Source organism: Lampetra fluviatilis, chromosome 41, assembly GCF_964198595.1.
Source record: "Lampetra fluviatilis chromosome 41, kcLamFluv1.1, whole genome shotgun sequence".
Lineage (NCBI taxonomy): Eukaryota > Metazoa > Chordata > Hyperoartia > Petromyzontiformes > Petromyzontidae > Lampetra > Lampetra fluviatilis.
In genome coordinates this window covers 8,616,074-8,640,484 of record NC_136315.1, presented here as the reverse complement: position 1 = coordinate 8,640,484, position 24,411 = coordinate 8,616,074, and the positions used below count along the sequence as shown (strand labels likewise).

Sequence of the window (24,411 nt, the reverse complement as noted above, 5' to 3'; positions counted from 1 at the left end):
TTGTCAAACCCTGGTTACGAGGATCGTGCTGCATGTTGACGCCGCTACAATGAGGCGTGCGTACACAGAAATTCCCCACTAAGCCTTAGATACCCCTGGGGGACAGGTGTTGTTGGGAAGTTCCGACGAGGACAGAAATAGTTTGTGAATGGTTGGTGGGATCAGTACCACATTCTGAGCCACCTTTGCCCCCCCCCCACCAGCGCTGATGCACCCACACCGCTGCACCACGATCTCGTTGAGGGGTGACTCAAGCCAGAAAGATGCCCAACAGGGCAGGTTTAGACCAGCACGTGCCGGCGGACGTTATCCGTGACCAGCAATTCAGATCGCAATGCAACGTGATAACCACTGCGCCACGTAATACATATCGCGACGAGTTCTACAACAGTCGCCATTCCCTACCGAGTGAGGGTGGCGATGTCACAACCGCTCTCGTGCCAGGCTCGGTGCACTTCTGAGGCCGCGTGAAGTTGAAGGCTCGCTGATGGCAGGTCAACGGCACAGACGTACGGGCTTGGACCGACCGAGACGACGAAGTTGAACAGAAACAAAAATCAACACACACAAGGCGCCCGGACACACACCCACTCAGCTGTGATGTTGCAAGTTCCTTGTTATTTTTTTCCCCTCGTCAAAATTCCACCACAAATGCCATCACCCACATTGAATTCTTAACCCCATTGCTGATATGTATTATGGTAGCGGGGAGGGGAGTAGTTTTCAGTGTTTAACAAAACTTCCTATGAACCCGGTGAACAGAGTTTGATTTCGGGGGCCACGGTTAATATCAGTGGCGAGTGACATCTGAACCGGTCCTGCAGCACCATTGGTAAAGTATGGCGAAATAACGCCCTCCGTTACCGACACGACGCGGGGAGGCATTCATCCGGCAGTAGATTCACATAGCGCTGCTACGAGCGGAGAGGGCGGATTGTTGCTGGCTGCTTGGTGTTTTCGGCCTTGACAACAATGGGTTGAAAATAAGTTACTTTTAAATACACAATGTTGAATACACAAGGCATTTACATATGTATTTATTTATGCGAAAGCATCGGCCGATTCAGTAACACAACACTGGGGTTTTGCCCACGAACAGCCGGTTGACAGCGCTCACTTTGCGTCAAATGCAATCCCATTTAGTTCGCAGTAACACAGTTTGATACACATAGGCACAACGTGCGTAATATACACGCACAGTAACATCTCAAATCACGTTTTATAGCAGGGTACATTGCCGACCGGGTGTTCTGAAACACGTGCGCTGTGTGGATAATGTACTTGTGTTACGAGCAACGACACAATTTAAGGAGGCACTTTAATGGCGGCTCTAATAAAGCAACGCACTCCACCGTGATGCTACATCTATAGCGTTAAAGGCAATTAGTAGTCGCAACCAATAATACTACTATGTCCACGCTCATTGCCATTGATTGGCTGCACTCAAATCATTGGTGGCCAAGCCAATGGTGGAAATTCCACATTCCTAAGGCAAAAAGCCATGATGTTAACCAGTAACACTCGCGTGACTATCACGAGGCATGCGACAGTATGCTTCCCTTGTGATATGACGAATTGTCGTCGCTTGTGGACAACGATTAGAGATCAGAACCGCTCATTTGCATTGTTGCGTCGTCACAACATGTACATCCGTCACAACATGAACATTTACAATTCCAACTATTAAAAGGCATTGTGGGTCAGACATCCCCAATGCAGGACCCTCTTGAAAAGGTATTTTTAAAAATTAATGCTGTTAAAACCTAAGGAACATTTCGGCAATGTTATGGCATAGCAAAGCATAAATAACATGCACACACAAATAACATGACTTCAAACAATAGAGTTAAACCAAGGCCAGCCACACCTAAGCCCACACATTGCTTTAAATGTCAGCTGTGTAGGATGAGGGGAGGGGTTGTGGGCGATCGAGCGGAGGGCAAAGGGGGATGGAGGGGGAGGCGATGGGGGGAACAGCGAGGGGGGGGGCGAGTGGGGGGGTCCGACTTTGAGAAACGACCGATGGCCTACATGACAATACGTTACACTGCATGACAAGTTACGTTATTTTAGTTTCTAATCCATATACAAATACGCAGGTTTTTTATTTTCTACAGAGGTTTTCAGTAAATGTAGAAGCCATCAAAGCAGAACAGGGCTCTCCCATATTGAGTACAAGAGTATACAGCCGAGTCGAAGTAAATCAAAGTCATCTATTCAACAACAATGATACAACACAAAGAAAACATAAACAATACTCTTAATACGACTCCAGTACAAACGTGTGAAAATACATTCACCATATTGAGTTGATCTGTTTAAAGTGGTCCTGCCGAGAAACGCTTCACACGAACACATTAGCATTGCGAATTACGATGTTGTTGCATTTGTGCGAACTTCTTAAAACGGGAACTTTCCCGACGTGCCCTTTGGAAAGTTGCCTTTACGCAACGCTGCCACATTCCGGATGGCTTGGGCAACTCGGTGGTAATGTCCTGAAATCACAAACTGAAAAATCCACACCGCCGATGCTCCGCTTTACAAAATCAAGCAACGCAATGAGTTTGTGCAGAGCAGTGGTTCTGACTTAACCTTTACGGCAGCCTTGCACCGCTTTGGGCCTCAATCGTAAAAAAAAACATGTATAATGTTAATAAACACAAAGGTTTGGTGAAACAACGTAGTTGTAAAACACGTTCCTTCGGAGTGGGCAGGTAGGAACTTGGTTGGACAGCGCATTCGTGCACGACAGACAAATATGCACGACAGACAAATAATCCCTGGTGGGCAGTGTGGAACCTGTTGTTCCTACCTGTATTACGTGCCCGTGCTTAATCTGTTTACCATTATTTACCTTCTAAAAAAATAACCCGTAAAAAAAAGTTTTTCACTATAAATCCTTTATATGCGTGGCATCAGGGCGGCTAGAGTCCTCTCGTCCTCTGGCTTGAGATGGCTGCCACCTATGGGTCAGATTGTGTGCCAGCATTAACCAATTGGTAAATAAATATTTAAAAAAAATTCCCTAAACAGTGTAAAATTTTGGAAAAAAAATGTTCACGAAAATTCATTGTCACGCACAACGAGTCTGTGTGCAAAATGTCAGCTCGATTGGATCACGGAAAGTGGGTTAAAAAACGATCGAAAGATTTGCACGGTCCTAAGCAAGCAAGCGAACTGAATATAAAGGATTTTAAAAAATGTGGCTATGTATCGCACCCCAGGTTAAGAACCACTGGTGTAGAGCATTGCTGATAGTATAGGATGCGCAATTTTCTGTAGAGGTGGCACTCGATAAATAGATTTCAGAAGTAGCTAAATAATTTCCTTCCAAAGGCCCCCCCCCCCTTTCTAACACTCCGTAATGTGCGAGCTCAGAATGGACAAGTCACCAATAGCACAATTCGAATGTGTGGGGGGGGGGGGGGAATGCATAAAAAAAGTATATTCATCTAAATGTTTTTCACTTCTGGAAAAAACTGTTGAGAAATTCTGCCAATGAGCTCCAGGGCAAACCGTTGTTAGTTTAATGAACAATGCTGCAATGATCCCCGTTGCCTGGTTTGCATAATTAGCTCTCCTGGCAAGCGAATTGAAATCACTAATTTGCGTAATTAGCTACAGCTTCCTATAGTAAAGTAGTTTCCAATTAAGTGTATAATTATTCCCCGAGCAGCCAAGTCTAAATCTGGCCAGGTGGCTCTGTCGCTGGAGTGGCTCAACTCAATAAAAAAATGTTGCAGCTTTCCATCCCAGTCGAGGGTTGGGCATAAGGATTTACACTCGAAGGGTGCTCGCTTAAAGGCCTTCGCATTTCAGAGCATTCCCTGTTGCAGTCGAGCCAAGGGGACCCCCCCCCCCATTGGCAGCTGCCTCTGTGTAGCACAAGGTGAATGTGCCACTTGCCTAAAAAAAAGGTTAAAATTGTTGTCCGAATTAAGTAATTTGCGAGTATCCTTATCAACAACATCAAAGTGTCTTTATCATTCACTGCGAAGTTTAATACACCCGCAGTATTAACCAGGACGGCCACTGGACTCGAACCGCGAACTTCTAAAAGAAGCTGCGGACGAGCTTCAGCTCGGCCACGTCATCGAGGTTATTAAATGTGTGCCGCTTTGTGGGATGTCAACATTAGTTGTCCCTGCGAAGCGATTTATGCACGTCATGAGAATGTGGAATTCCCATCACTCGCGCAGAGTTCTCAGCAGCAGCGTGCCTACACCCAAATGCTCGTTTGACCTCGGAGATAATGATTTTTTTAGTTGGGTTCAGTACCGACTTTGCAGCACAGGTTAACTAATACCACCATATTATTACTTCACATTATATACTGGTGTTCATCCCAACTGTGGAAGTAGAGACATCATAGGGCTTGCAACTAAATTCCCTTCAAGTGACTCGAGTCCACACAATAGGGTGCAGCACTTTTCCCACCCACTCTTCTAAACGAGATTAATGTTCATACCACAAAACTGACATTCTTAATTCCCAGAGCCTGGACATTTTGCCAAATTTCACGTACAAATGAATGTTACATGGTTTTTTCATTTGCGTGCAGTCATTATTGACCAGGCTGAGACCATCAACTCGTTACACTTGAGAGCACCTGGTTCAATCGCACGCGGTCAAACCCTGGAATCGAAGCCAAGATCTCAGCACTTGCCGGCTGAGCACACTGGCCTCCGGACCATTGAGTCACAGCACGTCTTTGAAATTCATAGCAATATAAGTTATAAAACTGGCACGGTATATCGTGGGATTCCCAAGTGGTCTTGTATGGTCTGAAAGATAAAACGCGGCGTTGCTTAATGGATGGAAGCACATGCATTTTACATCACAATCCTTTGTAGGCCTTGTGCCTTCCGTGTATAATATAAATTTGATTTGTGGATGACCATACATTTAAGCAGCGCACACACACACACATACAAACATTGTGCGCTTCCATAACTTAATAAAGATGTTTACGATAAAACGTCTGGAGTATTTCAAAGAACCAACCACACACTGCTACGTCTTAGCACAAATCATTTCCTCAAAAAAAATACTTCCCTGCCTTTTCCAAGCATTGAGACAAACCACTTCATCAAAACAACTTTTTTTTTTTACACAATAATATACAGAATTCGACATTTAACATAAGAAGAGCGCCATCACAATTTGAGATTAAATTCTGTCGCTTCAAAGCTCTGGTTGAAAACCATTTTCACAGGACAAAATAAAACTGTACGTCAAGACGCTGCACCAGTCACGCATTTGTGCGTAAGAAATAAACCGTAAATATTACGGACAAAGGCACACATTTTTACGATTTTTCCCTAATTATATTAAAATTTCATTATTTGCCAAGTCCACCGAATTTGGCAGAAGCCTGCCGACTTAAAAAAACATTTCCAATGGGACGTTCACAGCGCAAGTCGGGTGAAAACATTTGTTGCTTAATTTTTTTTTTACGAAGCAATATTATCAAGTCGTGCGATTGTGTAGAGGGCAAACGTGTTGGCCCAAGTATGCAAAGTGTGCCGTCAATATCGTGTCACCAACACAAATTTCTATTTGGAATGTGCAGCGAACAGCGCATGACCGTGTCAACAGCAAACATGTAAACTAAACAATGTTTTATTTTACAAGGTAAGGTTCACCGAGCTATAGAGCTCTTTTTCAGAAGCGACCTGGCCACAAATGATAGCCCAACGAAGTGGCTTATCACCGTGTGGAAATTTATATCAGCCAAATACTCCAAACGACCGTTGATTATGAATGTGGAGGGAAAAATCGTAGGACCTGGAGAAAAATCCACGTGACCACGGGGGGAGAGACATGCAAACTCCAAATATACAGCATGCGTCAGGGTAGGTATCGATCCCACAACCTCCTGTATACCAGGCGAGGTAGTTAACATCTCGCCACCGTGGCGCTTTGTGACTTGGCAATGCTGTTTCTGCATTGGCAGTAGTGCAAGAGCACAATTAACATTAAAAAAACTCAACACGTTTGTCAATAGCACTGCCTTAAGGGAACGTTTCGGGCGATGGACCTTTGTCACTGTTGTACGTGCCATGAACAAGGGCTATCTCTCGAAACGTCGCCTATTATATATATATCTTTTTTCCTTCAAACCCCAGTCTTTTCGATGAATGGGTTAAAAAAAAATCAGAATAGAGTTCCTGGTAGATCGAACTACTTTTGAGAATACTTCAAAAGGTTGTATTATTGATCTACATAGCGGGCACATCCCTGGCAAAGTGTCTACTCCATATCAATAAAAAAAACAATAATTTATTTCAAGTCTCAATACTGAAAAAAAAGCCAGAATGAAGTGACAAGGCAAAGTCAACGTGATGGTTTGTTTTGGTGCAGTCATTGGTGACTGAGCTGAGCCCATCATAGGTTACAGTTCGTCAGCACTTACTACGACTAACATCAACAAGGTGTTTTGTACGTGTGTATGTTGAAGTTCTTTCGCACCGTACGTAGCCAACCGTGCTAATCGGAGCCTAGGGGCGGGCCAGACGTGGTTCCGCTATCCATTTACACCAGTGCCGTGCTCTCATTGTCAGGAACTGAATCGAGGTTGTGGGTGTTTGTAGCCAAACGTGCAAGCCACTGCAGTGCGCTCACACACATACACGTATTGGCAAAGTGTCCACTTGATGTAACCGTTGTAATGTGCATAATCACCACTAAATCATCACTTGGCACCTGGCAAAATAATTTTCTTAATTCTCAGTCGGCATCCTGCAGCGATTGACGGCGATTGAAGCCACCGACGCACGACAATCTTCTACTTTCTGGCCAACGCGCTCCTCTTCTCTGCCGCAAGCACCACCGCTATCACCACCACCACCACCACAAGCACCACGACTATAACTACCACTATCATCACTGCTGGCAACACTCACACTGATGCCACTGCTCAAGCCACGAGGGCTAGCAAGTGCAACACCATCGCCGCCACCACCACCGTTGCCGCCGTCGCCACCACCATTACCACCACCGCCACCGCCGGTCTCCATCATCGGAGCGCAGACATGCGAATCGTCCGCGCCGGTCTCCTGCCGCAGGGGCACGGTGGCCACCTCGCACAGCACCTCGAACGAGTCCACGGACTCGCCGGACTCCACCGTGCACCCCAGCTGGAAGTTCCCGAAGATGAGCAGGCTTCTGGGCGGCAGAGCGACGCGCTCAAGGTGGCCCAGGCGCTGCTCGTTGACCCGCAGCTCCATGGTCTTGCTCAGGTTCTTCACCTCGAAGGACAGCTCCACGTCGAGCTCCGAGCCCGCCTGCTGCTGCTGCTGCTGCTGCTCCTGCTGCTGCCACGTGGGCTGCTGCCGCCGCCGCCGCACCGCCTCGAATTGGAGCTGCATGCGCGACGCCCGCTGGTAGTGCAGACGCAGCAGGCACGTGTCGAGGCGTCCCACCGTGAGCACCGTGTGGGAAGGGTAGTCCCTGCGCTCCTGCTGGGGCAGGTGGCGGAAGATGTTGCCGACCGCGTTGTCCGGGTGGTACACGGAGAGGTGCAGGCACGGAGACACCTGGTCGGTGGGGGCTGTGGTGTTGACAGCCATGACCTGCGTGGCGGGAATAGAGCGGTGTTAGCGATCGTCGTTATGTGATGCCGCGTGTAGGCTTATCGCGACCAACGGTTGGCATTAAAGAATTGATTTTTGGGTGTCGTACACCCTGCTCCACCCGACGCGGCCGTTTAAAAAACTAAGCTGTAGCGTGATCAAAAGTGCCACTTTATTGCCGCTTCAGCACACCGGTATGTTGGAGGGCAATCCACAACGGTTAACAATTGGGTACAGTACTCAATTGTTAAATGTTGTGAAGGGGAGAAATTTTTTTGCTGCAGGTGTGTTACGTATTGTTTATTCTTGCACTAGTTTGGGTTCTTAAGCGATTAGTGTACCGACGCACACACTTCACACAAAATTTACGAATAAATAGACTAAGCTACAACATCGCAGGATCACGAGTGAGGGGAATGGCAAGGAGAGGCCTTCATCCAGCAGTGGACTGATCATGACCAAAAATGACAAATACGAAACCTTATACAGTATGCTGATAATTATATTATTCTATTCTTGCATGTGGCAATATGTTTAGGAGTTAAATGCCAATGTTGAAGTCTGCTCGCCACAAGCGGGTTTCAGGAGAGAATCTGTGTGGTTTTGCTGTTCCTCCATTGAAGGAGCGCAGACTGCAGTGGTGTACTATATGGTCCATTATTTGTGCTGCATTGCATCTCAATGTATCTCTACGAGTTCACCATATGGCCCACAGTTTGGGTTCCATGGCCACAGTCGCACTGTAGCTTGTCTTTAACGTATATCTATGTATCTCCACGAGTGCCTATGTATCTCTTTGTGTCTCTATCGGTTTACTATGTGGCCCATAGTTTCGGTTGCATGGCCACACAGGCGCACTGAGGCTTGTCTTTAATTTTTCATTCATGACGGGGGTCCGTTGATGTTCTGATGCGGTTGATGGTTACACAGGTGTCTTCAAGGAATGTCAAAGCCAGGAGGTGTGCCGTGGGTCTCAAATGAGGTGTTTATTCTGGCAGTCCACGCTGTGCCACCTGATGACGGACGCTTGTGTTGCGCCCGAAACGTCGTGGTTAAATTAATTTTATTTTTATACCTATGTAATGAGAGCCATGTATGGATCACGTGGTGATCGGCTTGCCGGTCCCGCTTTGTAGCCAATGAGGGGAGAGCCAGGGAGCATGGCCTCGGCGTGATCACGGCATGTTAGCAGGGGTGATTGGCCTGGCCAATTGGGGCCTCAGCTAATGGGAAGCCGGATCAGAGGCGTGGTCCCGGGATTGACGGGGAATCATCTGGAACGGTCAACGCTGACTACGGAGGATTGGCTTAGGAGTACCACGTGACCCAGGGATTAAGAGGAGGAGAGACGGAGGAGTCGGGAGCAGACCTGGGAACGAAGAGAGCAGGAGTCAAGCGCGTACGGGGCTCTGGGTGCCACGTGCGTGGGGGGGACTTAGCTGGTTGTCTGCCCGCTTCCCGTTGCCTGTCAGCAACGGGGAGTGTGTGTGTAACTGTGGAAGTGGAAAAATAAAGGACTGATTCCAGAAGCCGTCTGGAGAAGGTTTATTACACCTATGTGACTTTACCGAAATAACCAAGGAGTATGGATCCCTGCAGTCACGAAAACTTCAAATCTAGATTGTGCCACTCTGTTGGCCAGCGTCCTTCCGGATCTAGGTGGGATTCTAGGATGGTGAATGCGCAATTCCAGAAGGTGGATAAGGACTTGAATCAGTGGCGAGGTACATTGTTAATGTCATGCTTGATGTTGGCAAGAAAACGTGTGAACTCCCTTGCAGTTTTGCACGTCTCTGCGGATATTTGGCATTATCAGCATCTGAATTAACGACGTAAATGTGTCGTTAATACGAATGCTGACAATAACAACACTATATGGCAGGGGTCACCAACTTTTCTGGACACAGGAGTATTTTTTTATAGATCCCGTAAATGTGTCGTTAATACGAATGCTGACAATAACAACACTACATGGCAGCGGTCACCAACTTTTCTGGACACAGGAGTATTTTTTTTTTAGATCCCGTAAATGTGTCGTTAAACCCGCCACCACCCTACACAGCCAATTAGTAAGGTTTGTCACGTAAATTGAACATGCCAATTCGTTACTTGTACAGCACACCGGTGTGTTGGAGAGTAAACCCACAACATTTACAAATAAATGGACTATAACATCGCACGCGTGTGCTAAACTAGTAACGAATTGGCACGTTTTGTTTACGTGACAAACCTTACTAATTGGCTGTGTCGGGTGGTGGCGGGTGTAACGTGTTACATTTTCTGGACCCGTGGACCAAAAGTCAACCCTCCATTTGAATTTTCACCAAGCACCAAAGGACACACTGTACTTTCCAAATGAAAACTACTCTAAATCATAGTATCTGCAAGAGGACCATATATATCCTACAGCCTCACGAATCACAGGTTGGGTACCGCTCGCTGCTGTAGGGCAATAGCAAACATGTCAAATAAATAATACAATAGATGACACTGGGTTTTATGGTGGTGGGTGGGTGGAAAAAACTACAAAAGTGTTTTGTGTTTTTTGCCAGACATGATGATACATCGCCCGTTTGACTCATTCGCACCCGAGGTCGGGTGACGCAATGTGGCTTTAAAACAACAACACGCCCGACCGGGGGCGTTTACGAGGACTTTCTTTAACGCAGGACAGGTAAGCGAAACTACTGTGCTCATAGAAATAAGACGATTACAATAAAGTTTATAGTTGTTTGTTATTGGGCAAGGTATGGTAAAAGTTCCCAGACGGTTAGAACTTATGCAAATATCAAGATGAGTGGACAAAGGTGTTGGGCGTGGTTTAAGGGAAGCTTAAGCACCTATACTTGGTAAAACAAGATTGCTGTAATTATTAAACAAAAAACAAAGAGTGTGTCACACTTGATCGCAAATCCTGCCTTCTTACTGGCTGGTATGCCTAAGAGAATGGTGCCGTGTCGCCTGCAGCCATGGGCAGACATGGAGGCCTTAGGACTCATCAGTGAGCCATGTGCAGATACGCACTGTGTATATCACGAGGCTAATGGTTATGGACACAACACTCAAGCCACAGGGATCCCTGAAAGTTGCAGGAACAGAACGCCAATGCAGTATTGTAAGTTACAGTCCTGCAAAAAAATAGTAACAATTTTCAGCCCTATGAGACCTCCTTTACCAGTGGCAAAATATAGTGATAGGTTTTTACCCTTTCAACTGGTACAAAAACTGACACCTTTATACAAGGCATCATGTTTGCAATAACCACAACACAAGCAGTCAAAATGCAAACAAAAAGAAACAACTCTGACACACACCCGAGACAGCTTTTCTTAGAGCCTCGGGTGTGGACCTATCAACCTCAAGGACAGTGCATATCATTATCAGAGTTGTTTCTTTTTTTTTGCATTTTCAGCCCTTTTGTCAATCGGAAAGAAGTTCAACATACACACAATACAATCCATTGCCGGATTAAGGCCTCCCAATGCCATGTGTCATGGGGATTGTTAGACCATGCTTCACCACGCTTATCAATGTGGGTTGGTAAACTGCCTGCGGGGGGGGGTGAACCAGGCCAAGATCAGATACCGACGTTAGTCGTGGCTGGAAAATCAAACTCAGATCACCGGGTTCATAGCGCAACGCGCTAACCACTGTGCCACCGCTCCAGCTCAATGCATAACTATAAACTACGCTATAGTTCCTCAAAACCGCCGGCTGGAACACGAGGTCGCCGCCCTTAAAACCGCAATCATGAAGGTCACAAGGTTGAGTGTTAACTCTGACAATCAGCTTTTGCCGTGAGCAAACGTCTCGAAAGCATGACACAATTGGAAGTAGAACGAATTCACCGCCGAGCAGGAGGAAAGGGATGACTGGGGAAGGTGGAAAAGTGCGGTCAAGTCAATGTTTCAATGAGTGACTTTGTAGCTTACTAGGGAGGTGTAGGTCCCCTCTCTTCCATTCCGCCATGCCCACCTCACACGGCCTTTTTCCGACGCTCACCCCGGGATGAAATACGGCTGCGAGAAACCTCCCCGCAATGAACGACAGCAACCACCGACAACTAAATTCGTTCGAGTGTCAGATGAGAATTCCCAATCCTTCACGGCAAGGTGCATCAGGGCAACACTGAAAAAAGACAAAACGAGGGGGGAAACGGGCGAGCAGAAGGAGGGGGGGGCAAGGGCTTGTCCAATACAGCCTCCACAAAGGTGGGAATTTAGAAGTGAAGATGAGTGGCGGCAGGGGGGGGGAGAGAGTTGATTCCTGGCTATGAGGGGTGGAGTGACTGAACGAGCGGCCACCAAAAGTCGCCCGGAGCGGACAAGAGGCGCAGCGGAGGTTGCCAGTCGGCCAGTGAGGAGGACGAGCGGGTTTGTACGGTTGGAGTAAATCACTCGGGTAAGGGAGAGGGGGAGGGCAAGCCTGCGGTGGTGAGAGATGTTAACGACCTCGCCTGGTATGCAGGAGGGTCGTGGGTTTGATCCCGACCCTGACGCCTGTATATTTGAAGTGTGCGTGTTCTCTCTCTCTCTGTGCTCGCATGGATTTTTCCCCCGAAACCTCCGGGTTTTCTCTCCACACTTAGAAACGTGTGTTCAGAGTTAATTGGCTGGTAGAAATGTCCACATAAGCCACGTCACTGAGCAATCATTTGCGGCCAGGTCGCTTCTGAAAAAGAGCTATACAGCTCAGTGGGCCTCACCTGGTATATATATAAACAAAAAGTTGAGTTTGTAAACTAGGACAAGGATCTTGTAGTCAACCACTTTAGGTATTGATGGGAGCCAGTGAAGCTGGATGTGACTGGGGCTGGCAGGTTGGGTTGGTAACGAGGGATCGGCCAGCTGAGTTGAAGTTTGTGGAGGGTGGAAGCAGGGAGGCGATCAGTGGTCATCCTACAGTGAGACTGGCCTCTGCCATGGGTAGGTGGAATTGATCCCACACCCAGGCTTGTTTGGGTATGGAGACATTTTATTGAAATGCTCATGAACGGTGCCTTGGCTCCACCACCTGAATGTGAAATTGTGGTTGTTACTCAGCATCTACATCAGCCATACGAAAGAAGAAGAATGGCTTCCGAATAAAGTTGTAAGTGTGTATGTACTGGCTCTCTGTGTCTGAACATAACAAGGGGGCATGATAACTCTCAAAGATGATCCAATATTTACCAAAGTGTATTATAAAGTTGTGTTGCTATTAGGGACATGCCCTGTTTAAAACTGGACAAATTCATCAAAGTGTTGCCCAAACCCTGGAGACAACAACACGCACAAGAGTTCACCTTGTAAATAGACAAAGATGTTTTTCCCTGATAGATACCACTTCAAAAGACAAAAGAATGTTGGACAGCATTACAGAATCCTTTGAATATTCAGGATGTTTACTATGTACCTTGATTTTTATGTCAAAGCTACTTTAGAAATGTTCATGTAAACAAAACCTGTGAACATTAATACAATGGTAAGATCTTACTTGCTTCAAAATGTGTGTCCACAGGCTAGTCTAAGCACTTGGGAATTTTTTTGGACACTTTATCCCTATACTAACATGGCTGTAATCTTTGGTTTTTTCGGTAAAGTCACGTAGGTGAAAATAAAATAAAAACAACTAAATTGGCTCTGAGCTGATTATACGAATAAAAATGTGGCAAAACGACAACAACCACAAAAATGTGCATGCAGATTCTAAGTAAAAGACTACAGGCTGACCGACACAAACAGGGCAGCAAGCTATTGCAGCCCTAGCCTTAGTGTTTGCCACTGGCTTAGATCATTTATGTAATTTGCTGCACACAGGTCTTACATTTTTCTGTCTTCAAAGTCGAACAAAGGACCCTGTTCAGGGCACTTTACCGTATCTGTTTTGTCAAGTCACTTTGGACAGAATCAAGTCAACCATATCTGTGGATATTACTGAATCATTCTTTCAATATTTATCAAAGCTTCCTTCTCTTTTACGATTTGCCTCAATACAGCCATGTTAATTCTAGATTTGAAGTTTTCTTGACTGCAAGGATCCATACTCTTTGGTTCTTTCGGTAAAGTCACGTAGGTGACTACCGAAAGAACCAAAAACTAAAAAGAGAAGAATAAACATAAAATACGCATATCAATTATTCTTAATAATAATAATTGTAGAAAGTCCTGTAAATACACTGTAAGCCTTCCAACACTATTCGCTTCATGGAGTTGGTGAAGTGGTTGTGTGGTGTGGGTTAGGGGACTGAAAATCAATAGAATTGCGTCCTTAAAAATAAAGCCAGATTTCATGCATTTCCTTCCTAATTTCACATTTAATGCTTCATAGCACGTACAGGGCCTGAGAGAGTCACGGAGCGGATATGAATTTGAGGCTGCACTTTTGACACGATGGTGGGCCTTGATTATAAATGTTGAACAAATGTTTTACGAGCGTTTATTTGTTGTTAATTGGCATATTAATAGTTTTCTATGAGTAGTTAGCGAGTAACAACCCGTTTAAAAATCTAAAAAACCTACACTATGGGAACCTCATTTGCCAGTAATAATATGATAATTGGTTTTTTACCCTTCTATCATATTATTACTGGCAAATGAGGTTCCCATAGTGTAGATGCTTACCCCGAGCTCTCATACTCTGATGGTGCATTGTCTTTGAGTTGTGCGCCTTTTGGCGTCATCTGGTCCAACCCATGTGAGACTAGGCTCTAAGGAAAGCTGTCTCGGGTGTGGACCAATCAACTTCAAGGACAGTGCACATTATCAGAGTTATGTTCTTTTGTTTGTATTATGACTGCAGGTATTGCGGTCTATGCAAACATGACTCCTTGTAAAAAGGTGTCAGTTTTGTTGCCAGATAGAAGGGTAAAAAACCAATTATCATCTAAAGAACCTGATCATTTTTTGAAGTATATTTGAACAGCAAATAATGCGGTAAGCATTGTACACTAGATCAATCAATAAGCCCTATCAGGCGTGCATTGTAAAAAGCTAAATTTACTTGACAGCTTAACATACAATCTACTGAGACAAGCACTCTTATAAAACTCAACAATTAATGTATTATCAGTTAGCAGTCCCCTTATGACAGCACCTGTGACTGTTCATTAGAAGTGTAACAATGCATCAATTAACGCATCGATTAATATGGACTCATGATACATGTATCGTATCTTGATATAGAACAATGAACATTAATTTAGCCTATTCTTGGTTCTTTCGTAAAGTCACGTAGAAGGGAAACAGTAAAATAATATAAAACAATAAAAATTCTCACGACGTTTCGACTGCAATCACACCTGATGGTGATGGCTTGTGTTGCAGTCGAAACGTCGTGAGAATTTTTATTGTTTTATATTCATATTATTTTATTATTTCCCTTCTACGTGACTTTACCGAAGAACCAAGAATATGAATCCCTGCAGTCACGAAAGCTTTAAATCAAAATTAATTTAGCCTCTTAAATGCAACCCCATCTCCAGGCACTTCACAGGAATCATAAACCATAAAAACACGCATTTTAGCCATAATCACGTGAAAAAATTAGTCTTAAGTCTTGAACAATGAGCGATAAATTTGATGTTACCAGGAGCATAGCGGGCGATTTGATTATTGTATTTGCGATTCAAGAAAATTCCATGCAAGCTGTGGTTGAGCATTGGCTCAGAGCGGTTACCGCACGACACTGAACCTGGCCCTCCCGAGTTATATTCCTGGCCACGGATGGCGAGTGACATCTAAACCGGACCCGGGTGCTTCGCTTTGCTTCACCTAAGCACACTGAGACTTTTATTGCATTAAAACCCATTTTTGTTGTCGTTACAAAAACAGCTCTGGTGCGTTTCTTTCCATTTGTAACAAAACAAATCGTAATCTTCGAGCAAATTCAACAAACCTACCTGCAATACAATAACCGTGCCTTTTCAAACAAAAACACAGCGGGGGCATTTTTTGTTCTGTTTGAAGACAATTCCACAAAGTGTCCGAGCATACGCACATGTCCAAGAGACACGGATTTCGTTTTGCGCGTGTATGCCGCTTAACAACTCGTAATACTTCATTCCACGTATCACCACTCGCTGCTGTGCACCTATCCTGTCAACGAATGCCACGTTCAGACAACAAAAATGCATTACATCGAAGCATGATGATGTGATAAAAATCCCCACTCAAAAGTCACGTTCTTTCAGTCGGTTGATCGGCAGATCCCTACCATGTGGGTGGTGTAAAGTATCCTTCACCACTTGGAACGTTCGGATGAATTCCACAGAGGGGGTTCTCTTTGGCTAACTATAAATATAACTACGAACTGATGTATCTCTTTAAAACCATGCTGGAAAAGCAACTGGCTATACTAGTGAGGCTTTCTTGATTTACATCTACATGCAGTATTAATGAGGAAGAGTAGACACAGATACCCTCGAATAAAGTCCCAAAAGTGGAGGCCCTTGCCGCCAGCAGTGGCATGAGCAAGTTCATTTTGGGGCTGCACGTTTACAATGTATGATTATTTACTCACAACCAAAGCTCTGGGAATGTGGATCATAACCCACAACTAAAACTCGCGTAACGAGTGACCATTACAGTGCTGTAGACACGTGGACAGGCAAGGCACGTGGTTCATGTTGTGGTTTCTACGTCCTACTTGCGCTGTACGCACACCCAACACTACAGAATATACCAAATGTATCAGAGGCACCATGAGCAAGCATTTTTAAGTGTTTGCTTGAGCATGTTTCAGTATTGTCCAAAGCCTACATTTCCTCTAACAGTATACCACTTCTGTATTTGAAACCAGTCAGGAGGAAGTGAGTGTGTGAAGATACTGCAGTAACAGTCTCGTGTAATGTCATTACATGCATAGGCATATCACACGTTGATTCCATACATGTGTACTGTGAGCTAGAAGAATTGACATTAAATCGAAGGCACGGCTACATCTTTTACACGCCGAGTTAATGAGTGCCTACAAAAGAGGATTATGAGACTGAGACCAAGAAAAACATTTTTTGAGACTGAACCACATGAGTGAGTATATGGCTGAGTCACACGTGTGTGGGTGGGTTCAAGCAAGGGTTTTCAAACGAGCAGAGGTCATCTTTTGTGTGTTGAACAAGGTTAAGATAGTAACAACTGTCTGTTATCTGTCCAATGCTACGTTTGCAAAAGCAGGAAATATAAAAATTCAGCACGAGTTTCACATAACCATAAGTGAAGCGTTCGAACTGTATTCCATACTGTTATATTACCTTGCCTGACTCTCTGCTCTTAACACGATTGAGCTATCCATCAAAAATAAGTTTGTGCAGTCCTTTAAATAACCAAGTAAACGCACCAACGATCAGTAAACTTTGGCATGTGATTGGACTCGGACAAAAGCAGATGTGAGAAAAGGGTTGCACACAGAAGCAGACCTGATGATGCAGGCAGTGATGAGAAGAAAACTGGCACTATTTGAACAAAAATGCACGATGGGAAAACAGGGATATTGAAAGTGTGTCATTCGGAAACATTTAAGGTTTAGTGATGTGGGTTGTGTGTGTCGCTATTGTAAACTTTTAATCACATTTGTTGGAAAAACTGTTAATTTGTTGTTTATACAGCATTGCTTTCGTAAGTTTTAGAGGGGCTTGGTTTGGCCCGATTTTTTGATTTAGTATAGATTTCTACTTAAAATGTTGATCTGTATTGCATTATGATTGTTATTGGGATCAAACATCGAAATGGAATTTTTTGCACTTTTTGTACGCTTTTTCTGTAGGATTGTATTGTTGACGTATGTGATGTTTAGATTTGTGTACAATGAATTTTAGGTGTATCTTGTAATTTTATTGTTTGTTGCGGTTGCACCCAAATCAAGAGCCGAATGGCTCACAGGGCAAATCCTAATAAATGAAACTGAAAACTGAAGAATGGCTTGACTTAAGACATTGGAGATTGGTGCCAGAAAGATGTGGCACTAACATGAGCATATCGGCACAAGACGGAGGAAATCGGAAATAAATGACGAAATGTGCAGTGGACATCCTACGGCCAATCTGCCTGTAGATCGTGATGATGATGATTGGTGATCAACAATTACACATCAAAAAAATATGACACGAACATCAACAAAAATTACACATCAACACCAATAGCACCACCGCGTGTATAAATATTAGGCCAGCCTACAACTATTTTCCAACCAGAACTGAAAGCCACAATAAAACCACAACCAACGCAACCACGACCACGTGGCCACGACTGCATTACAAACACAACCACGTTAGAACCACACCCCCTCGACATTATAACAGCATGCTACAGTACTGACAACCCGTGACAAAGGCTCAATATTCATAAACATTATCCTTAAACACTGCCATCATCTTTGTTTTGTGTGTGGACATCTCACCGTGTCCAGCCCCAGAGACTCTACAAAACTAACAGCTCCAATGCCCATGGTGTAGGAAATCAACCTGCATCATCATCACTGCACAATCCCAATACGTATGCATCACGGCAACTGCATCATTGTAGTCTGAACAAGTTAACTTTATAACTCAGTGGTTCTTAACCTGGGGTGGAAGCATCCCCCGGGGGTGTGAGATGCCCTTTCTGTGGGAACGAGATATGGCCAGATTTTAGTTTAGAAGGTAAATCATCTCAAATACAAATTAAGCACGGCAAGAAAGTACAACTTTTAAATTTTGATTTAAAGCTTTCGTGACTGCAGGGATTCATATTCTTGGTTCTTTCGGTAAAGTCACGTAGAAGGGAAATAATAAAAAAATAATTTGGTGTTGATGTCATCAAAATAATGTGTATTATTTTATTATTTTCCTTCTACGTGACTTTACAGAAAGAACCAAGAATATAAGTATAACTTTGTTTCATCAAACCTACGTGTTTATTAACATATATTTGTTTTACGATTGAGAAGCAAAGCGGCGTAAGGCTGCATGAAAGGTGAAGATCCACTGGATTTGAAGCTTTCGTGACTGCAAGGATTCATACTCTTAGGTTTTTTCGGTAAAGTCACGTAGGTAAAAAATAATAATAAAATAACAATCTATAAATTTTCATTTATTATTATTTTACTTTATTACTAGTTTATTTTACCTACGTGACTTTACCGAAAAAAACCTAAGAGTATGAAGATCCACTGCTCTAGCTAGACACTTCACTGTCGGCACTCATCAGACTTCCAGCAAAGTGGTACCTATTTTACCTGACCCGCAGGACGATGATGATGATGGGCCGAGTCGAAACTAACAGGACCTCATATTGCGAGAGTTGAACGCACAATACAACAAACATATCCACGGTGTATATTCATCGTTATCGTCAGCAACCATGATCACTCCACTGCTGGATGATACTCGGCAGCACCGTGGCTTTAAACGAACATAACCGGTGACGTTTCGGTCAATGACCCTTCTTCATAGCTTGTAGATTATACCGCATACAGTACTAGGCTTACGTTACCGTTATATATCTACTAACGCATCTTATAACAAACACTACAGAAATATATATTTTACATATAAGCAGCAATGTGGTATAATATTACACCATAACGCAACTTACATACATTACAATGTACAGGGTGGTCCAGATGTTTTGTGACCCGTCCCCCCCAAAATTAAATAAAACTTAAAAACATTTAAACGTAATAATTAGGTTGATTTAAAACATACATGAACATGCAACTTAACAAAAAAATATACATATAGGGGTCAATTAAGTGGGGAGTGGAGGGGTGGCGACGTGGGGTCACAAGACATCTGGACCACCCTTTCGTCAATCCACTGCTGGATGAAGTGAGGGCCCCCCCTTCTTGCCGTGCCAGTCAAGGCTGGGGGTGCAAGCCAACAGAGGGAGTAGGGGAGGCAGACAGATGGAGCTATGGGGGGGGGGGGTCTTAACCATACTTCACCAATCCTGCGCATGGATGAAGGCAGGGGGAGGCTTCGGGCCTGCGTCGTAGGCGCACATCAACGAACGCGTCTCCCCCCCCACAATGTTTACCCGCTACTCACCTTCAACACGAGATAGCAGCACCGCAAAGTCGTCGTAACAACAACAACAGCAGCAGCAACAACAACAGCAGCAACAACAACAACAGCAGCAACAACAACAGCAGCAGCAACAACAACAGCGGTAGCAGTGTAGAGAATACCGTCGTGTGGGTTGTACGCGAACGTTGCCTGCGACTTACACGGTCTGCAAGCGAACACCTCCCCCTCTCCTCCTCGAATGAATCGTCGCTTGTTGTTGCTGTTGTTGTTGCTGCTGGCAGAAGAAGCCGCCTACACTATAATAAACACGTGTCTTTTAAATTAAACGACGGCGACACAATAATAATAATTATAAAAATCCTCCCACGTCGGGGTGGAGCCTACAACTACTTTGGGTCGAGAGCTGTTCGCGAGTGGCTGTTGTCGATGCACGGCCGCCTTTGTCTCTCTCTGTCTCTCTCCCACGTGTTGATGTCGTTATTTGTTCTTGTTAAATCAACTTACGACGACGATAGCCGTGGTTGGGAATCGAACTCGGGGTCCGGTTCGTTGGTAGCCGGAGAGCGCGCTGATAACTGCGCCACCGCTCCTCTAATCGATAACCAACGATTTGTCAACGCTGTGGGCTTGGCGGGAAGAGACTCAACGTTAAAGTTTCAACAAAAACAACCCAGCAAGCTACAACTTACGGGACCGGATTGTTATCCACTGCTACACGTTCTGACGTGATGTGGTAGTGGGAGGTGTTCATTGTTCAGAGGGATTTCCCCCGGCGTAATCGATGGAATTTCCATCGATTCTAGATTTGAAGCTTTCGTGACTGCAAGGATCCATACTCTTCGGTTTTTTGGTAAAGTCACGTAGGTAAAAATAAGTAAATAATAGAAATAATAATCGAAATAAAATAATAAAGCACGACGTTTGTGTTGCCTCCGAAACGTCGTGATTTATTATTTTATTTCTATTATTATGTATATTATTTTATTATTTACACATTTTTTCCTACGTGACTTTACCGAAAAAACTTTAAGAGTATTTCCATCTGAATTCGACAACAAATCGAAACTGCCCCGATCAACACGTGGCGTTGATGTGGGGAGCGGTGGGTGTTGTGGTTAGCGCCACGAACCCGGCCACCCGAGTTCGATTTTAGCTCACGGCCAACAGCACCGGCCACGATTTAGCTGACACCGGTCCCGGGATCTTCTCCCCTAGGTCGACTCAGCCTCAAATAAGTTGTGTAAACGTCGTCCACCGGGGGAGACAAAGGCGGTCGGGCGTGGTGTTGACCACACCTCGTGTGCCCTGCCGGACTTCATAGGCACTTGCCCCATGAGTCAGTGGCAGGCTACACGGGGGAACTTTGTCTTTGTAATGTTTTTTTAAACCCGGAAAGCCGCTCCACCCATCACCACCCACGTGGGGGCCCAGAATCTTCACTTTGGCAGCTTTATTCTTTATAAACTCTTCAAAAAGTGCTACACGTACACAAACTTCGCAAGGGTTTCGTAGCTTTTGCATTGCCCTCTGTTGCTTCGTCGTGGCAGCTTAGGTGGTAGTAAGGGAGATATGCAGAGTTTAGTTTTGTTGAATAGCAATAAGCGAACATAAGCAAGTCGACTTTGGCTGCAGTGTTTGTTGGGTAAGTTGCTGATTCCTTTCCGGCGTTTTAAAGAGGTAGTGTACGTGTCTCTTTGTTTATATACATACAGTATACACACACATTGGTTCATTACACACGTGTGTGCTATGCTGTGCTATGATTTCTACCGTTCTCACCGTTTATAAGACGTAACAAAGCCCTCCTTGTCTGGAACTTGTGACGGATGTCAATAAGGTTTGGGTCTCAACGCTTACTCATCGGCCGCATTATAATACCCACCTCCCACCACCAACACCAACACACACACTAACACACAATCATTACTTAAAATCTAGATTACTACGACATGTTTACCCAATCTGCTATGGGAATATTAGCCAGGTAGCGAACTCGGAGATTGAGTTACGCTATACAGTCGATGTTAAATTCACTCGTGGCAAGTCTTACAAATAAAAAACTACTGGTTCGGGTCAGAATTTGTTATCTGAAATGCATTGCTACGATTAATGATGATCTTCTTATCTTTGTAAACGTGACAGTCTTTGTCGGGTGGTGGAGGGTTGACAGCAATGTTGGCATACAACTAATACTGTACGTGGCCTAGCCCCAACACATACGATGCGTTGTACTGTATCGTCTCGGAAGACCTTTTTTTAGTTAAATGTCAATAGCATATTCTTGTCTGTAGGTGGCGGACGCCGACTATAGATTTAAAAAGTACCACGGATGTCTCCAAAGCACACAGTGGCACAGATGTCCTGAGACACTGGAAAAAATCCACGTTGCTATGCAGTGGGATCCAGGATAGTGGCATTGATTACAAAATAATATATATTTTTTAAACCCCTTTGAATGAAATTGCAACAAGTGGTGTGGCTTTATTTGGTGGTGGTAATTGTTTTACCCAACTCATGCTGATTACAGCATGTGGCCAATAATTCTGTGACCGTTTTTGCCAGTATCACAGTATACAAAAATAAGAATAGGTTTTACCCTTCATGGCAATATTTTTTCATACTTTGATACTGGCAAGAAAGGTCCCATATTGTAGCTGCTGACCCCGAGCTATAAATGCCCTGATAGTGCATTGTCCTTGTACTTCATGAGGCCTCCTAAGCCAGTAGCAAAATATAATAAGAGGGTTTTTACCCTTTTTTCTGGGAACAAAACTGATACCTTTTTTCAAGGAATCATAGAAAAAAGGTGTCAGTTTTTTGCCAGAAAAAAGGGTAAAAAACCTATTATATTTTGCTACTGGCATAGGAGGCCTCATGATGTTGATGCTTACCCCAAGCCCTCATTACTCTGATAGTGCGTTGTCTTTGAGTTGTGCGCCTTTTGGCGTCATCTGGTCCAACACCATGTGAGACTGGGCTCTAAGAAAAGCTGTTTCTGGTGTGGACCAATCAATTTCAAGGACAATGCATACATTACCAGAGTTGTTTTTTGTTTGCATTCTGACCGCAGGAATTGTGGTTAATGCAAACATGACTGCTTGTAAAAAGGTGTCAGTTTTGTTGCCAGAAAAAAAGGGTAAAAAACCTATTATGTCCTTGTCCTGTTCGCCTTTTGGCGTTCTCTGGTCTGACACTGGTGGTGAGACCGGGCCCTAAAAAAGGCTGTCTGGTGTAGACCAATCAGTTTCAAAGACGATGCTTATATTCTCAAATCATGTTTATTTGCATGTTCACCACAAGTACGCGTGGTTAATGCGAACTCGATTCCTTGCAAAAGGTTTCTATTTGGTGTTTTAACTTCTTGACACCTGCTTTATTGCAAGAAAGGGTAAAACCTATTTTTATTTTTTCAGTAATAATTCTGTGGTCCTCTATTTACTCCAGAAAGGCTCTTTGAGTCTCTGTTTCTCGATGCCCATTGGGGGCCCGAAGCAGACATTATCTTGGGAGGCCACTTTTCAACGTATAAAATCCTCCTAATGAGATTACGGAAAATATATGGGCAAGAGATAGTGAAATAAGAGATATGGAGCCAAACTAAGAGATATCGTGAGATGACAGAAACGAGATGATACAAGATATTGATGAGATATATTTAGTATTGTCTTATTGGATTATTGTGTTTATTAGGATTAGTATTTGAGCTGATGCGCCCCAATTGTTTTAATGAATCTGGGCCCCCATTGGGTTACTTTGGTCCCTAAGCTTTGGCTTTGCTTGCTTATGCCTAGTGTGACCACTGCATCGATGTACAAAGAAAGTCTACCGTGTTGTATTTATTATGGATGCCTATTTGGCACAGTGCTTGACTCGCAATCAAAAGGTTGCAAGTGCAATCCTTGGTTGGATGTCAGAACAACCCCCCATTATACCTTATCACTTAGATATACACACTATAACATTTGAAAGAGGTCAACAGGGGGCATTCTTTGGCAAGATTAGGAGCCTGCCATGAGTATGTGGAAGTTACACCACTGGCTCACGGCTTTCCAATCGAGATTTGTGCTTCCCCAAGCTCATTTTGGGACCTCAGGGCTCACAAAAAAACTTCCAGAAGCTGCATTGCCTATATTATCTGGTGGAGTGATGGCACAGTGGTTAGCACATTGTGCTGTGAGTCTCGCAACCTGAGTTTGATTCCCGCTCATGACTTACATCAGTGCCAAGTGATATCCGAACTCATCCTGAGCTTCCCCTTCACCAACCAACACTGACCAGGGTAGTGAAGTATAGGCAAACAACCCCTCACTACCAACTTCGAATTAGGAGTTTTTTCATCTAGCAGTGGATTGAGAAATGGCTGCAAATTACAATAATTATTAAGCTGATTTGAGTAGTAAGGCACTTTTAATTTTTGTGAACATCAGCCTAAAGATGAATAACTTTAAGGCTTTTACTAACCCTAAATCATAAACAACTTCCGACGAATCATAAACTATAGCACTGGTCAACACACTTTTTCTGGCATAAGGTATTCCAACGGTTTTAATGTAATTTTGGGGTGCTGCTTCCAAATCTGGCATCAGTTTTTGTCTATCACATCAGGTTTTTGATATATTAAATATTGCATTTTCAATAAAAACTGCAGAAGAAAAATATTAAATAAATGTGGATATCTACATAAAATGATATTATAAACACACTATCCTAAAAATACAGCACCATATTTGAACACTAAAGCAGTCACTGACTCGCAACAACTTGCAATCATAAGTGATAGAGTTAATTTCGGGTAAAATCAATGAAAATGGGGTATGTCGATAGCATAAAAATGATGTGATAGAGAAAATCTGAGAT

At 44.0% G+C, this 24,411-nt stretch overlaps 2 protein-coding genes across 4 annotated transcripts in view; one reads left to right on the top strand and one right to left on the bottom strand.

Moving 5' to 3' along the window:
* Positions 1-1,029: 1,029 nt before the first annotated feature.
* TIFA (TRAF interacting protein with forkhead associated domain) lies at positions 1,030-20,252 on the bottom strand. 3 transcript variants are annotated; one of them, XM_078875484.1, is made up of 2 exons: positions 19,716-20,252; positions 1,030-7,574 (listed from the first exon to the last, which is right to left on the bottom strand). In XM_078875484.1, the coding sequence occupies exon 2, from the start codon at positions 7,569-7,571 to the stop codon at positions 6,723-6,725; it is 849 nt and encodes a 282-aa protein (XP_078731610.1). In that variant the 5' UTR covers positions 7,572-7,574; positions 19,716-20,252; the 3' UTR covers positions 1,030-6,722. The 3 variants fall into 3 exon arrangements, with proteins under 3 accessions (XP_078731610.1, XP_078731611.1, XP_078731612.1); XM_078875485.1 differs by having other exon boundaries at positions 19,755-20,252; XM_078875486.1 differs by lacking the exon at positions 19,716-20,252 and adding an exon at positions 19,576-19,668.
* A 703-nt stretch (positions 20,253-20,955) lies between these two features.
* The window catches only part of ALPK1 (alpha kinase 1), a 70,036-nt gene continuing 66,580 nt past the window's right edge, over positions 20,956-24,411 (top strand). Inside the window, exon 1 of the mRNA XM_078875480.1 lies at positions 20,956-21,196. The gene's annotated coding sequence lies outside the window, so the exon portion shown is untranslated. The remainder of the gene's footprint in view (positions 21,197-24,411) is intronic.

Bases quoted from the DNA above. Each gene is read 5' to 3' on its own strand.
- TIFA (XM_078875484.1), bottom strand. From the start codon at position 7,571: ATGGCTGTCAACACCACAGCCCCCACCGACCAGGTGTCTCCGTGCCTG.